This window comes from Coloeus monedula (genome assembly GCF_965178545.1).
Source record: "Coloeus monedula genome assembly, chromosome: W".
Taxonomy (NCBI): domain Eukaryota; kingdom Metazoa; phylum Chordata; class Aves; order Passeriformes; family Corvidae; genus Coloeus; species Coloeus monedula.
The window spans coordinates 14648865-14665083 of NC_138821.1; the positions used below are offsets into that span (position 1 = coordinate 14648865).

At 41.0% G+C, this 16219-nt stretch overlaps 1 protein-coding gene across 1 annotated transcript in view; it reads right to left on the bottom strand.

Annotated features, from left to right (window-relative positions):
• Positions 1-16219, bottom strand: part of LOC309584593 (vasculin-like) — a gene marked incomplete at its 3' end in the record, with an annotated part of 137337 nt that overhangs the window by 19960 nt on the left and 101158 nt on the right. The window contains exons 6-9 of the mRNA XM_082300687.1: positions 4447-4631; positions 3693-3824; positions 3059-3220; positions 437-609 (exon numbers count right to left, since the gene is read on the bottom strand). Of these exons, the coding sequence (XP_082156813.1) occupies positions 437-609; positions 3059-3220; positions 3693-3824; positions 4447-4631 (652 nt within the window). The remainder of the gene's footprint in view (positions 1-436; positions 610-3058; positions 3221-3692; positions 3825-4446; positions 4632-16219) is intronic.

The window sequence follows — 16219 nt, forward strand, 5'->3', positions numbered from 1 at the left end:
TGTCAAGTAGCTACAGAAATAATTATTTTCTTTAACAATGAGGAAAAACTGACTGGAGTTTTATATAAGATGTAGCTTTTAAAGTATAATTAATAAAAATAACAATTACATGCATTGTTTTTCCTAAACATGCAGACTAAAATCAGAGGGATGAAATCACTATGTAGTTTGCTTTATTTCTTTATAATGAAATATATATAATTATAATTTATAATCAAATTTTTAGTAAAGCAAGTTTAAGATGTCACGACACAAGTCTAGTATAAAGCATATTCCATGTTAAATTAGTACATGTTTGAGAGTTGGGCTTTGACACTATTCATTAAACATTTGATGTGTTCTCAGTTTTCAGATTCTGACCTCTGAACTATTAAGAATTTAAGACATAATCACTTACCATAAAGGAACACCCTTTATATTGTAATAAAGTACATACCTATGCTCTGCCTCAAGTGAGCTTGAAAGAACATCTGCCCGAGGGAAAGCTGAAGAGTGAATGATCTGTTGAGCATTGCCATTCTCTTGCAGAATTTCATTTTCAAAGTTTCGGTTTATATCTCTCACATGATGAGGACTGTTGCTGTTGTGCAAGTTAAAGGACTCATCATCCTGTTAATAATAATTATTATTACAAAGTTTAAAAGTAAATTTCATTCCCAAGTAAATGTCTGCAAATGCTTCAATTCAGTGATTCTGTTTAATTTAAATTGTTTAAATGGAGATGCTCTATACTACTTTGGGGGTAATTATGTTCATACTTCTAGAGTTTGCAATACCTGGATACTACAGAAATCCTAAGTTATGCCACCAATCAAGTAATGTAGAAATCAACTCCCATGCTCGGTCTCAAACTGTTTTCTACAAATTTTCAAACATATCTTAAAATTCAAACATTATTTCTATAAGTTAAGATACTGCTCTTTAAATTCAGACAACAGTTTTCCCTGAATGTATCACAACTTCTCAGGCTGTTGTTACAGCAACTGTAACTTACTAGCCATGAAATTAGAACTAGAAAGAAAGTTTATTTAGAAAGCAGACTGTTCAGGCTCACTCAAATATTAAAAGCTATTTAATCCTATAAATGAGAGATATTTCTTTTAACTTTACTCATTCAGCAACTTGTAATTCTTATTTAGTAATGAGCCAAATAGAAGTCTTACCAACTGTCAAAACAAAGAGGGTAGTATGAACATTATCTAGCTAACACCCTTTTGACAATGAAATCCCTAAACTTGGCACATAACAGCATTATCCATAACAGGAGGCAATTGCTCAACCAGCCAGTTCTGCACTTGTACAAAATCATACTTCAGAGTCCACAATCAAGACCATCCATCGTCATTTCCCTCCCGGTCACAGTGCTGTCTTCAGAAATTCTGGGCAAGAATTTCATAAGAAGTACCTAATAAACATATATTCACCTGTCAAATCATACACCTGAAGAATGCATCTCATATATATCTCAAATAAAATTAATAAAAATATTAAACTATTTTAATCTGTTAGGGAAAAATATCTTCCAATCATGATTCAGCTGCTGATCACAATTTGTCTCATTATTTCAGACATGAAATCTGTCACTGCAGGCCTTAAAATTCCATCAACAGTATCCTGTCATAAATGTCTGTTGCACGGTTATCTCCCTATGCACTGTTGCACATCATGTTTTCTATCGATAATCATTAAAATTAATGTTAGAAGTAGGACAACTATTAGTTACATTATTTTTTTAGCATCTTTTCACACGTCTTAGTGAAACAACAAAGGCAGGGAAGAGGATGCATGCACTTACTCAATAACTCCAGGCTATGTGATACATACACCTGCCCAAGGACATTACAATTTTCACTACTAAACACCACACACACACACACACACACACACACACAGCTTCTGAAAATCAGGGACAACAAAATGTATTTGACATAAGTATCATGAACATATTAAGAACTCAAGACAATTTCAGGAACAGAAATTCTCACCAAATTCATGTTCAGAATTCTGAAGCTCAAGACAGTGTTTCCCAAGATTTTTAAAATTTTAAATCAAAATTTTGTGTGTTTCTTAAACACAGATGAACAGCATTTTCCCCAACATCCATGTCAGGGTGCTCAGTCATAAAATGCCTAACGGAAAGATGAAGACCTTTCCCAACTGACACATACAGATGTTGTACAATCCCATTAGAGCAAATTTTATTTTGCCCAATATAGGAACAGGGTCAGAAAAGTAAATTTTACTTTTATGAGCCGTGCACACTGGCATTGTTTTGTTTTTTTATCATGTATCTGAATAACCCTTCCTCAAAACCACTTATTTTAGTTATCTGGCTGATTTTTGTGTCCCTTTTTTTGTTTACACTTTAAATCACTCAGAGCAAACAGGCTTCTAATCACCTCATCCTGAATAATGAATTACATTTCTTCACTTGGACTATGTATGATAGCTATGCTTAATGGTTTGTTGGTGGCTGGTAGCACTGACAAAAATATTCTCAGGTGCCAGCTATGCACTGCATAAACTGATTCAAATTGAAAGAAAATTGACACAATATTATACACAGTATAGACCTCCAAGTTCTCAATTAGGAAGTAAAACCAGGTTCTTTATATATGTATAAATCAAACTACTGCCCCTATGACTAGACCAAGAATAGAGAGCTTTTGGCTATCTTAACACTCAAATTAGAAAGGAAATGGTTTAAGAAGCAAAAACAAGTTTTTCCAGTAACTGTTTTCTAGAATAACTAACAGCCAAGGTGTGAAACACTGCCCTCCACAAAGATTAGGTTAGTGTTCTTTATTGTTGCTAATAGGCACATCTGTCTCTAACATGTATGAACAGATACTGCAGAAAGAAAAAAAGAAACTAAGAAGTACTGAAGAAAGAGTAGTACTTGGAGCAACTTAAAAAAATTCATCAAAAGGTAACTACTTTCCTTCATTTAGAGATCAAGACCATGACTTAACAGCTGTTTACAGCCAAATAAAAAGTAGCTTATGTTCAGTCTGAGAACTGTTACTGCTGGATCTACAATAGGTATGAACAAAACTACCTTCTCTTGCCCAGCATGATTCTCATCTTCATGTTCTTCTTCCACTCTATCTTGTTTCAATGCTTTCAAAAATTCACTCTTATCAATCCGCATTCTTGTCAATTTTGTTAAACGAGGCTGACCAACTTTCTCAATAGAAGATGACAAATTTGACCGATTACACTAATGTAGGGGAGGTCAGAAAAAAAAGAAAGAATATTATAAGTCTATTCATTTAGAAAACTTTGAATAAAAGACAGACTCATAGGCACCTGTAGTTTCTGGTTTCATATATATCCACAGTCAAAAGTAGAGGGGAGATACAGTTCTTAGATGTAATCCCAGATATTAGGGTTTATGAAGCCCTGCTAACAAACAGTGAACCTTCTAAAGTGTTCACACTATTAGCAATTTTGAAGTTTAAATCTACCAGGTTATACTTCCAAATACACCACTTTTATTACAAATCAAACTTACAAAGCAAATACCGCAGTGCTTAAAGGCCAGTGATGTACGCTCCATATTTCTCTCTCCCACACTAGCTTCCACAAAAATAAACTTATTTAATATAATTCTGCATAAAGCTTACTGATCCAGTTATCCAACCAAATTTAAAATTTGATAGATTTGATAAAAACTACAGACACTGCTTTACCTCTTTTATTGAATTCTGTGATACTGTAAATGCCTTGGCAGTTGATTTGAGAGGACTGAAATTGCCAATACCATATGCTGATTCATGAGAAAACAGATTCCCAAGTTTATTTTCTTTTGCTTGGCTTTTCCACTGTGTAGGCAAAACAAAAATTTAAACAAAAATTTAGAGAGCCATTAACTACAATAGGATTATTTTCAGGAATATTTAGAAAAAATAATTAAAGAAAAGCAAATCATAACTACAACCATAATTTAGAGCAAATGCCTGTTTTATTGTGGAAAAGAGACTGTTTATGAGCAATTAATCATCTCTCAATTACTGTTTACACTTTTTATATAGAGTTAAATTTACAAACAATTCAGTGCATCTATATCAATCATTGGGATAAATTCTGGAGGTACTTATTTGCAAACTATAGTTTTCCACTAGGTATCTGTATTTCTGTTAAAAGCATATATACAAATGGTATTTCAATTGTCTAACTTAAAAACATCCTTTTCACTCTCCTTTGGACAGCTCTTGCACTTCTCAAAAAAAAAGTAAATGAGAAACAGAGAGAGCCAATTACAGTATAGTTTAAAAAGAAAAATGAGAAAAAGTGTTTCTATTCACTTTTGGGGTGTTGTGCACTTAGCAAGATTTGAAAGCATAATATTCTAGGAATGGAACTCTCAGGGGTGAAATAAGCACATTCAGAATTAGAGCATTATTTTTTTCAACGTTGTTCATTTCACCATTATCCAAGACTCACCTTTGCGGGTGAAGTAGCAGGTTTAGGGATTAATCCTTTATAAATACTTGTGCCAATTCCATTCTTTACTGTCTGTGAATGAAGACTTCCTACTACAGGGAATCCAGGTATCTGCAGTTCTTTTGTACTGCTCTTTTTAATGACCAGCATTCTTGGAGATCTAGATTTAGGATTCAAAGGGCAATCTGGGGGAAAAAAAGTGTGTGTGTGTATATATCTATAGATATATATGCATGTGTATATATTATTAAGTTCCTAGTTCATAGGGTACTGGATAGCCATATGGTCCAGAGCAAATAGGCATAAATAGGAAACTTGTTTCAGTATTAGTTCTCCAAATAACATACTGTACAAACCTAGTGTAGTGGTTTGGTCCAAAATACTCATTACTGTTTACCTTCTGTGAGATAAGAATTAGGAGAAATGCAAAGCAGGCACCAAACTTGAAAGAATATAAAGAAGTTTATTAACAGACCTAAAAAAAGAAAAAAAATTATACCACACCTTCAGAACACTTCTTCTCCCCCCACCTTCCTCCCGTCTCCCACTGACAATGTAAAAAGACAACCCTTAAGATGCTCAGTCTGTTTATCACTTCCATAATAACCTTTTTCAGTCCATTTAGGAAGAGGAGTCTCTCTTGTCCATGCTATGAAAACATTATCACAACGAGACAGCCGCCCAGGTTGGTTCTCTGCTCGCATGCGAGTCCCTCCCCATGACTTGCAGCTTTTCCCACAACTGTTTTTGAGGGTCCACTCTTGAAGGTTTTTGGGGTACAATTTTAAGGTTGAGCCGTTCAGAAACAAAAGTTCTCTTCACCCATCTCTGGGAGCATTTCATCTCTAAGAACAGAGGCTCTTCTCCTTCCCTGGGAGCAAAGAGTCTTCCTCATCTTCATCTCTAGGACTATCTCTGGGAGCATCTCTAGGAACTGAGGTTTTCTCCTTTCCCATTTGGAGCAAAAGTCCTCATCGCTTCCATCTCTCCCTGTTCAAACTTCTCATGAAATTACAGCTGCGTCAGAATCTGCCTATCTCAGCGCAGGTGCTTTTGCTCACAAGTTGAACGCTCCACCCCCCATGCCTTCATGAAATTACAACGGGTACTCTGATATATCATAGCTTCACAACAGAGTTTCAGCTTTAAGCATCTCCTTTCTCTTCCCTCAGGTTTTCAGCTCTTCACAGCACTAAAAGGGTTAATCTCACCTAGGCCTTGCAGCTGGAATGAAGATTATCGCTGTTGGTCACATGATCTCTGCCAGGCAGCAGTGCATCTTTAGCTGAATCTTGGCCGCACTGGAGAGGGGGAACCGCCTGTCTGCACATAGCAGGGCTGTGGGGGGGGTTCCACGGGTGGAACAGGGCCCATCGGCTCCAGGATGGCCATGGCCCGGCCCAGCCTGGCCCGAGCAGGGCCTTGGCCGGGCCCACTGGCCCCTGCACGGGGCCCGCAGCCACCTGTCCCAACACCGGAAACGAGACAGAGCCTCTGCCTTGGAGTTTCCTATTCTTAAGTGTGGATCACAGAGGCGGTCACAACTTTAAGTGGCTTAAAGAATTGCCCATATTCAAACTGGCCAGCTGATAGGTTCTGTCAGGTTACAGAGGAAGCTGTAAGCACCCCTTTGCAAGAACATCACTTCCGGGACTATGCTTGCTCACCCATGACACCTGGGTAAACACTAGTTCTGTTCCATTTTCCACAAGCACCTTTTATAAAATATTTTACTTGGAAATGCCATAATTGTACTTTTGAAAAATAAAGTGTGGTGGGTTTACCCTGGCTGGATGCTAGATGCCCACCAAACCCATTCTATCACTTCCTTTCTCAGCTGGACAGAGGAGAGAAAAATACAACAAAAGGCTCACAGGTTGAGATAAGGACAGGGAGAGATCACTCACCAATTAATGTCATGGGCAAAACAGACTCAACTTGGAGAAATTAACTGAATTTATTACCAATCAAATCAGAGTAGGATAATGAGAAACAAAATCAAATCTTAAAAACACCTTTCCCCCACTCCTCCCTTTTTCCTGGGCTTAATTTTACTCCCAGTTTTCTCTACCTCCTCTCCCCTCCAGCGGTACAGGGGGATGGGGAAAGGGTGTTGTGGTCAGTTCATCACGCATTGTCTCTGCTGCTTCTTTCTCCTCGGGGGGAGGTCTCCTCACACTTCTCCTGCTCCAGCATGGGGTATGTGGCAGGACATCCCCCCTACCACAGAAGAGCTTATATGCAGTTGGTGCAACAGCTCCGGATGTTCTCTCCCCCATGTGAAGTGATGAGATAACCCAGGCCAGCTCTCTGACTAGTAAGTGTCATGAGATAGTGAGTTATTTCTTCCTCTGGTGCCGGGACTAGAACTCCCAATAAACAACTGGGTGTGAGAACAGATATGGGGAGATAAGCCAGAGATTTCTGACTGAAAAGGCACTACTTTTACAACTATAAAAGTTACACAAATTTTCACAGAGGTAGAAGCCTCCTACATACACTGTGGAAACGTGCAGGGGACTTCTCCCACGAGCTCAGATGCGAACTCTGCGGATACCTTCCCAAGGAATTGAGAGGAAGAATTCTATGTGTACCCCATCACCAATTTGATGGTAAGTTACACTGAATACTAATTTATACTATTTCTTCACTAACTGTAATATAGGTACCTTTATCATGCACTGTATTTTATCTACTAGTAGTTCTTTTTGTTTTATTCCTGTGTAGTACGTAGTCTGTTAAAGTCTTATGTCTGTTAAATTTGTGTCTATTAAATAAATAATTCATTTTGTAATAGACCTAATCGGCCATTAAGAACTTGCGAATGAGAGCAATCTGGGGTGCAGGCTGCCCCAAACAGAGCTACTGCCAGAAATCTGAGTCAAAGGCAGGACTTGTCTAAGCTTTCTCTCTCCATTCGTAGCAAGGTCCCCCTTACAGAAGACAATCCTCCATGAACTTCTCCAGCATGAGTCCTTCCCATGGGCAACAGTTCACAAGCTGCCCCAGCATGGTCCCTTCCACAGGGTGCAGTCCTTCAAGAACAGCCTGCTCCAGTGTGGGCTCCCCATAGGGTCACAAGTCCTGCCAGCAAACCTGCTCCAGTGTGGGCTCCTCTCTCCATGGGTCTGCAGGTCCCTGCCAGGACCCTGCTCCAGCAAGGGCATCCCACAGGGTCACAGCCTTCTTTTGGCCATCCACCTGCTCTGGCATGGGGTCTTCCAGGAGCTGCAAGGGAATATCTGCTCCACCGGTAATCTCCAGGGGATGCAGGGACACAATCTGCCTCACCATTGCCTTCACCATGGGTTGCGGGAGAATCACTGCTCTGGCACCTGAAGCACCTTCTCCCCCTCCTTCTCCACTGATCTTAGTGTCTGCAGAGTTGTTGCTCTCATATATTCTCACTCCTGTGAGCACCTCAGAGGTGTGGTGTCACCCTGGCAATTCCAGAGAGACACAAATCACTGCAATGTGCTGGGGCCTGCCCCAGGCCTACCAAGCCATGTTCACCACTACGCAGTACCCTCAGGGGGAAAAATGTTGTCTCTGGATCTGACAATAAGACAACAGGCCCTGCAGCTATTCAAACTCCAGCAACAGGCCCTGCAGCTGAATCAGAGAACCAAGTTGTGCTGGTATCAGTCTCCCCTATACACAAGAAGAAATGTGCATAAAAGTCATCTCATAAAAGAGCTTTAGTAAAGGAAAATAAGGAGAATGAAGAGAGCAAAACAGCAGGGCTATCACAAGGGCCATTTTCAGTTCCATTACACAAGGGTTAACACAGGAACAAGAGGAAGAGACAGAAGAGGTAATCACCACTTAATCCATATCCTTGAGTGAGCTGTGGGAGATATGAAAAGATTTAGGTGAGCATATTACCACCTGGCTGCTCTGATGCTTGGATAATGGGGCTAGCAGTTTGGAAATTAGAGGTTAAGGAAGCCAAGCAGCTGGGATCACTTTTTAAGGAAGCAGGCATTGACAAAGTGATGGGGGAAAAAGACACAAGACCTTAGCCTCTGGAGGCCGCTCCTGTCAAGCATGAGGGAAAGGTATCCTGCAAGGAAGATATTCCATGTCACCCAGGCAAATGGACTGCAATAAAGGTATCCAATACCTGAGGGAATTAGCCATGCAAGAGATGATTTATTATAACCCAATGCGCGGTTCCCCACAGATCCAGACGAAGTCCTATGCCTATGACCCATGTGGCAGAAATTTGCACAAAGTGCACCAATGGCACATGCCAACCCCTTGGCAATATTAATCTGAAAAGATGATGTACCACCAAGAGTGGATGAAGAGATTTGTCAGATCCAGGAATATGAAGACAGTATTTCTTCTTCCCTTATCTTGGTTGTGGAGAAACTATCAGATAATCTGATCCGGGAGTTCCAGCAATTCAGAGAGAATATGTCCTACTCCCCACCTGTATGCACCCACATCTCAGTGATTGACAGGAGGCATTCTTTCTCTCAAAAGAGAGTATATGGAAAGTACACGTCACAGGGTGTGGGAGACAGAGGAGTAGAAACTCCTGCAATTAAAGGAGGCTTTGATTTACAACCCTGGAAGAGACTAGGTCTGGCTTAATTGACAGAGATTTGTGGACTTTAAGCAAAAGGATTACAAACTTGTGTTCCTATAATTACAAGTCAAATTGTACACTGGGTGTTTTGGTGAAGGGTTTTAAAATATAATAGTGTGGTTTTATATAGTTTAAGTTAAGAATGTAGATGGTATAAGAGAGACATCTGTATGTGACATGAGAAGTTATTGGTCAAGACACAGCTGCATTGCAGTGAGAAGTGCCACAGGTGATAAGTCATAAATCCAAAACAAAGTGTCGTTTTAAGTATCTATTGGATTAGAAAGTTATAAATTACGATGTAACCCTAAATCTTGTGACTAGTCACCATTACTCGGAGGTGTTGTAAAATCTCACGTCTTGACTGATGCGTTTGTTATTTTAAACAATAAATTCGTGTAATTGCATAGTCCCATCCCTTAAAGTTATTTTCCTCTGACACGTGAAAGCGCGAGAAAGTGACAAGTGGTGCCCGGTGTGCGGCGGATTTACAGCGCAGAGGTCGGAGTAGGAAGAAGAGGATTCCCCCGGTCGACGTGAGTTAGCCGAACCCTGAAATGAAGGGTGATCTGGCGGGAGTTAAAGCTGAAAGGAAGCTTAACGGAGGGTCGCGGGCCGATTTCTCCCAAGCACGCCGGTAGGAGAACTGTCTTCAACGTTGAGTGAAGGCAGGGGCCAGGGAGGTTAAGAGATGGGTGAGAATATTTCAAAAGAACAAAGGGATGTTTATAATAAGTTAGATGCCTTGCTGAAGTTACATTCTGAGCCTCTTCCCAGCAAAGAAGTGAAAAATTTATTGCTTTGGGTTTTCCGTAATTGCCCTGACGTTGACTTTGACCTTCTTCTTACTAAATCAGTTTGGGATGATATTGCAACTAGACTTTACGATCTTGCTTCGAAACGTGATAAGGCGGTGGCTATGTTAATCCCTGCTTGCCGGGTGGTGATAGAATTGTTGAACAGCTCGGTGATTAATAGTGGCTCCGAAATTTTAACTGCGCCACGAGCTCCCTCACAGTCGCCCCCTCCGGCTGCTTGTGATATTGCACCCAAAAGGGGGGGTGGTGAAGACAAGAGGGGGGAGCCCTTGGAAGTGACGTATAGTGCCGGAGGGCGGGAGTCCCCGGAAATTACATCTCAGGAAATGACATCTTCGGAAGTGATGAAAGCAAAGATGGATGCCCCCATGACAGCTCGGAGGGTTGCCGGTAGCACAGCAGATGTGCAAACTCAGGATGAATGTTTACCATCAGTGGATGAATTTAATTTAAACCTTGAAGATATGAATAGGCTTTGCTCTGCTGATAAGCAGAGAGAAATAAATCTTAGGCAAAAGCCTTGTCTCCAGCTAAGCGAAAACATGCTAAAGCAAAGATTCTACATTACATGAATGATCTGTTAATTTCAGCACCAACACAGAAGGAGATGGAGGAAGCTCGTGACAATGTTGTAACAGAGATTAAAAGGGCTGGACTTGAGATTTCTACGTCAAAAATACAGCAAACTCCACCGTGGAAATATTTGGGATGGAAAATGACAGAACAGTCAATAAGGCCACAGAAAATACAGCTTCGAATTAAAGTTCATACTTTACAAGATTTGCAGCAGTTTTTGGAGAGATAAATTGGATTAGAGTTACTTTAGGGATTACCAATGATGAACTTGCTCCAGTTTTCGATTTGTTAAAGGGAGATTGTGACATTACATCCCCAAGAACTCTCACACCTGAAGCTCTAAAGGCACTTGACAGAGTAACAGAGGCTTTACAGAAAAGACAAGCACATCATTGTGTAGATTCACAACCATTCTTCCTTGCAGTGCTGGGGGGGAAAATGCAATTGTATGGTCTTATATTTCAATGGGATGCTTCTGCCAAAGATCCCTTATTGATAATAAATGGGGTTTTTTGCCTTACAGATCTCCAAAAACAATCTTCACAACGATGGAAATGTTAGCTCAGATTATAATCAGAGGCAGGTCAAGGTTGTTAACTAAGGCAGGCAAAGAGTTTGCGATAATTTATTTGCCTCTGAAGAAGCAATATTTTGATTGGGCATTACTAAACTCAGAAGAACTTCAGATAGCATTATTGAATTATCCAGGTACCTGTTCTATTCATTTCCCTAGTCATAAATTATTTCAGGCAAAATTAAGCTTTAGAGAAAGACCACTGTTAAGTGAAGTGCCTTTGGATGCTGTGACAATTTTTAGTGATGGATCAGGAAAGACACATCGGTGTAATGTGGCAAGACCCAGAAACTAAAACATGGAAACAGAATATTCAAATAGTAGAGGGTTCAACCCAGGTAATAGAACTTGCAGCAGTAGTTAGAGCATTTCATCTTTTCCCGGAGCCTTTTAATTTGATTACAGATTCTGCTTATGTTGCTAATATAGTTAAGAGAATAGAAGGATCAGTTTTGAAGGATGTTAGCAATAATGCTCTGTATCGTCATCTTAAATGTCTTTATACACTTGTGCAAAATAGAACTAATCAATATTTTGTCTCCCATATTAGGGCTCATTCTTCACTCCCAGGATTCCTGGCAGAGGGCAACTCCAGGGCTGATAAGTTAACAGTTGCCATAGTGAACACCTTGCCAAATATTTTTGAACAAGCAAAGTTGAGTCATGCCTTTTTTCATCAGAATGCACAAGCTCTTATGAGAATGTTTCGTCTTTCCAGAGATCAGGCTAGAGCAATTGTAAATACCTGCCCAGATTGCCAACTGGTGCAGCCCCCTGTTTCCATGGGAGCAGTAAACCCTCGAGGGCTACAGAGTTTGCAATTGTGGCAAACAGATATCACTAAATATCCGTCCTTTGGAAAATATAAAAATATCCATCTATCAGTGGATACATTTTCCAATGCAGTTTTTGCTTCTGTACACACAGGAGAGACAGCAAATCATGTGTGTCAGCATTTTTTGCAAGCTTTCACTTCCTTGGGGGTGCCTCAAGAAATAAAAACAGATAATGGTCCTGCTTATACAGCCCAGAAAGTAGCCACATTTTTGATGAATTGGGGTGTTCGCCATACTTTTGGCATTCCTTATTCGCCCACGAGTCAGGCAATTGTAGAAAGGACACATCATTCCTTAAAGCGTATTTTAGATCAGCAAAAGGGAGATCTAGCACAACATCACAGATGCGATTAAGTAAAGCTTTGTATGCTTATAACTTTTTGAATAGTTCTTCTACAGAGCCTGATCCTCCAATAATTAGGCATTTCTCTAATAGCACACATGCAAAATTGAGAGAAAATCCTTTGGTTCTGATTAGAAATCCAGAAACAGGACAAATAGAAGGTCCATTCCCATTAATAACCTGGGGAAAAGGGTTTGCTTGTGTTTCTACAGGTATGGGACCTAGGTGGCTTCCTGTGAAGAACGTGAAACCATATCATGCGCAGAAAGAAGCTGACAACTCTACGAGTAGAGAAGAGAGTACGCAGATGTGAACTTCGCAGAGACTACAGCCCATACCTGCAATCTTTTGTTTTATTGTTAAAGCTGTAAATTTTAGGTTTTAGACTGATATAAGAGTGCATAAGCAAATGTGTTGTAAGGATCTTTTGGCAAATAATCTTCATTTTTTTATTTAAAGAAGGTATAAAATATTTTTGTGCCTCATCATTAGATTAAGTTAAAGAAAAATTGGGAAATACAAAATATTCTTACAAATTCGTTTAGAGATTGAGATTTGAGAAGGAGTCTTTTGCCAAGAGAACTTTCAGCAAACATGAAATTTAATCAAATTTAAAGTTTGTTTTTTGCTTTGTTTGTCTTGTTTGTTTTCAGTGGAGTAGCTTTGCCGGTTGATCAACCTAAGACCAATGTTTAGGTGACTTTAGCTAATGCTTCAGGGTTGGATACTCTATGTCTGTCTACCACAACTCCAGAAAATCCATTTTCAACTTGTCTAGTCAATGTTCCAATAGAGAATTGGCCAATCCCAGAGAAGATTGACAGGGCCTTACAAGGTACCTTTGTGGGATCAAAAGTTTGGGAACACTATACCCCAGTAAATACATGGGAATGGTGGACTCCCTATCTTCCTAAAACCTCTGATGAACCTGAAGAATTGGAAATCCTTGGTTCTGTAAAAGTGAAATTCTGTGTTGAGTTCCATTCTACAAACATTAATCAATCACTGATGAGAGATGTTTCTCCATATCAACCACTCCTTTTGGTGTAATAGTACTTTTGTAGTTTCATCTGCACCTAGCTCTATTCCTCTGCAATTACCAAGAGGAATGTTTTTCGTATGTGGAGACAGAGCATAGCAAGCTATCCCTTCAAACATTAAGGGTGGTCCTTGTACTTTGGGAGAGCTTACATTATTTACTCCTAATATGAAGACAATTGCCAACGTGAGACACAGACAAAAAAGATCTACTCCTCATCAATATGGACCAGAATGCAGAGATGATTTTACCCCATGGGGCTATGGAAAACGGCTTGTAACATCTCTTCTTATGCCACCAGTTGGATCAGTTGGGATGTTGGCTGAGTAAACAATCTAATGCTACATCCCTTGCATTAAGTGGCCTCTTAGCAGATGTCAAAAATGTGAGGCATGCAACTTTGCAAAATAGAGCAGCCATTGATTTTCTTTTGCTGGCCCATGGACATGGATGCAAAGACTTTGAGAGGATGTGCTGTATGAATCTGTCTGACCACTCAGAGTCTATTTACAAGAGCATACAACAACTTAAAGAGGGTGTATCGAAAATAAGAATCAATGATGGAACTTGGCTGGATAATTTGTTTAGTGGATGGGGTTTAGCATCTGGGTAAAGAAATGTCTTACAACAGGCCTATACATTTTGGCAGTCATAGTAATAGTTCTCATAATGGTGCCTTGTCTGTTTCAATGTGTACAGCGAATGATTGATAAATCCATCAAGGGAGTTTTTTTGGTGCAGAAAGGAATCGTATGGAAAGAAATTCTAATCCATTTCTACAAGAAGTGGAGAATCCTATGACCAGGACTCTTGGGGTCCTGCCCCCAGCCAGGTGAAAGAGAGGGATAACTGGGTTTACTGGACTGTGTGGATTTGATGGCCTGGCACAGCAGCCCCATAGGAGTACAAGGCTTTAGTAGACACTGGTGCACAGTGTACCCTAATGTCCTCAAGCTCTGGAGGGACAGCATCCATTTGTATTTCTGGAGGGACAGGGGGATGCAAACAGCTGACTGTATTGGAGGCTGAGATCAGCCTGACTGGGAATGAATGGCAAAAACACCCTATTGTGACTGGTTTAGAAGCTCCGTACATCCTTGGCGTAGATCATCTCAGAAGAGGGTATTTCAAGGATCCAAAAGGGCACCGGTGGGCTGTCAGTATGGCTGCCTTGGAGATGGAGGAAATGAAGCAGCTGTCTGCCTTGCCCGGTCTTTCAGAGGACCCTTCTGTTGTGGGATTGCTGTAGGTCAAATAACAACAGGTGCTGATCATGGCAATATCGCACTGACCCAGACTCCCTGATTCCATCCAGAACCTATTCATCGATTGAAGAGCCAAGGAGTGATCAGCAGGACCCACTCACACTTTATAGCCACATAAGGCCTGTGAGAGTCAAATGGAGACTAACACTAGATTATCATGGCCTGAATGAAGTCACACCACTAAGTGCTGCTGTACTGGACATGCTGGAACTTCAGTACAAACTGGAGTCAAAGGCAGCATAATTGATATCACCAATGTGTTTTTCTCAATTGCAGAATATGCTGAGTTGGACGGAACCCACAAGGATTGAGTCCACCTCCTGGCACTGCACAGGACCATAACCAAGAGTCACACAATGCCCCCAAGAGTATTGTCCAAATGCTTCTTGAACTCTGTCAGGCTTGGTGCAGTGACCACTTCCCTGGAGAGCCTGTTCCAGTTCCCAACCACCCTCTGGGTGAAGAACCTTTCTTTAATAGCTAACCTAAACCTCCCCTGACACAACTTTACGCCATTCCCTCAGGTCCTGTTACTGGTCACCAAAGAAGAGATCAGTGTCTGCCCCTCCTCTTCCCCTCACAAGGAAGTTGTAGACTGCAATGAGGTCTGACCTCAGTCTCCTCCAGGCTGAACAAACCAAGTGCTCTCAACGGCTCCTCATATGGCTTCCCCTCAAGGCCCTTCACCAACTTTATAGCCCTCCTTTGGACGCTTTCTATTAGCTTTATATCTTTCTTATACTGTCATGAGCAAAACTGCCCCCAGTACTCAAGGTGAAGCTGTACCAGTGCAGAGCAGTGCAGGACAATCCCCTTGCTTGACTGGCTGGGAATGCTTTGCCTGATGCACCCCAGGACACATTTGGTTCTCCTGGCTGCCAGGGCACTGCTGACTCTTATTCAACTTTCTGTCAACGAGGACCCCCAGGTCCCTTTCTGTGGCACTGCTTTCCAGCATCTCATTCCCCATTCTGTCTGTACATCCAGGGTTGCCCCCTCCCAGGTGCACATTCCAGGACTTGCCCTTGTTAAACTTCATATGGTCTCCCTGCAGGGCCTCCCTGCATTCAAGGGAGCCAACAGTTCCTCACAGTTTTGTATCATATGCAAACTTGCTTAGCATCCCTTCCAGTCCTGCATCCAATTTGTTTATGAAGATGTTGAAGAGCACAGGGCCTAAGATGGAGCCCTGCAGAATCTCACTAGTGGCAGGCGGCCAGTCTGATTTCACCCCATCAACTATAACCCTTTGCGCCCAACCCATGAGCCAGTTGCTCACCCATCACATGATGTGTTTATCCAGCTGTGGGCTGGACATTTTTTCCAGAGGGATCCTGGGAGAGACAGTATCAAAAGCTTTACTGAATCCAAAAAGATGACATCAACTGGCTTCCCTTGATCAACTAGGTGGGGAACCTTGTCATAAAAGGAAATCAGGTTTGATAAGCAGGACTTTCCTCTCATGAAGTCATGCTGGCTTTGACTGATGATTGTGTTGTCCTTCAGATGTTTTCCCCAGAATAACCTTCTCCATAACTTTACCAGGCACTGAAGTGAGACTGACAGCCTGTAGTTTCCATGGTCCTCCTTCTTGCCCTTCTTGAAAATTGGGACTTTTGCCAGCTTTCTGTCAGCTGGGACCTCTCTGGATTCCCAAGACCACTCAAAAATCATAGCAGACTTTTTGTGATGAAATCGGCAGCCCTTTGAGGATTCTTGGATGAATTC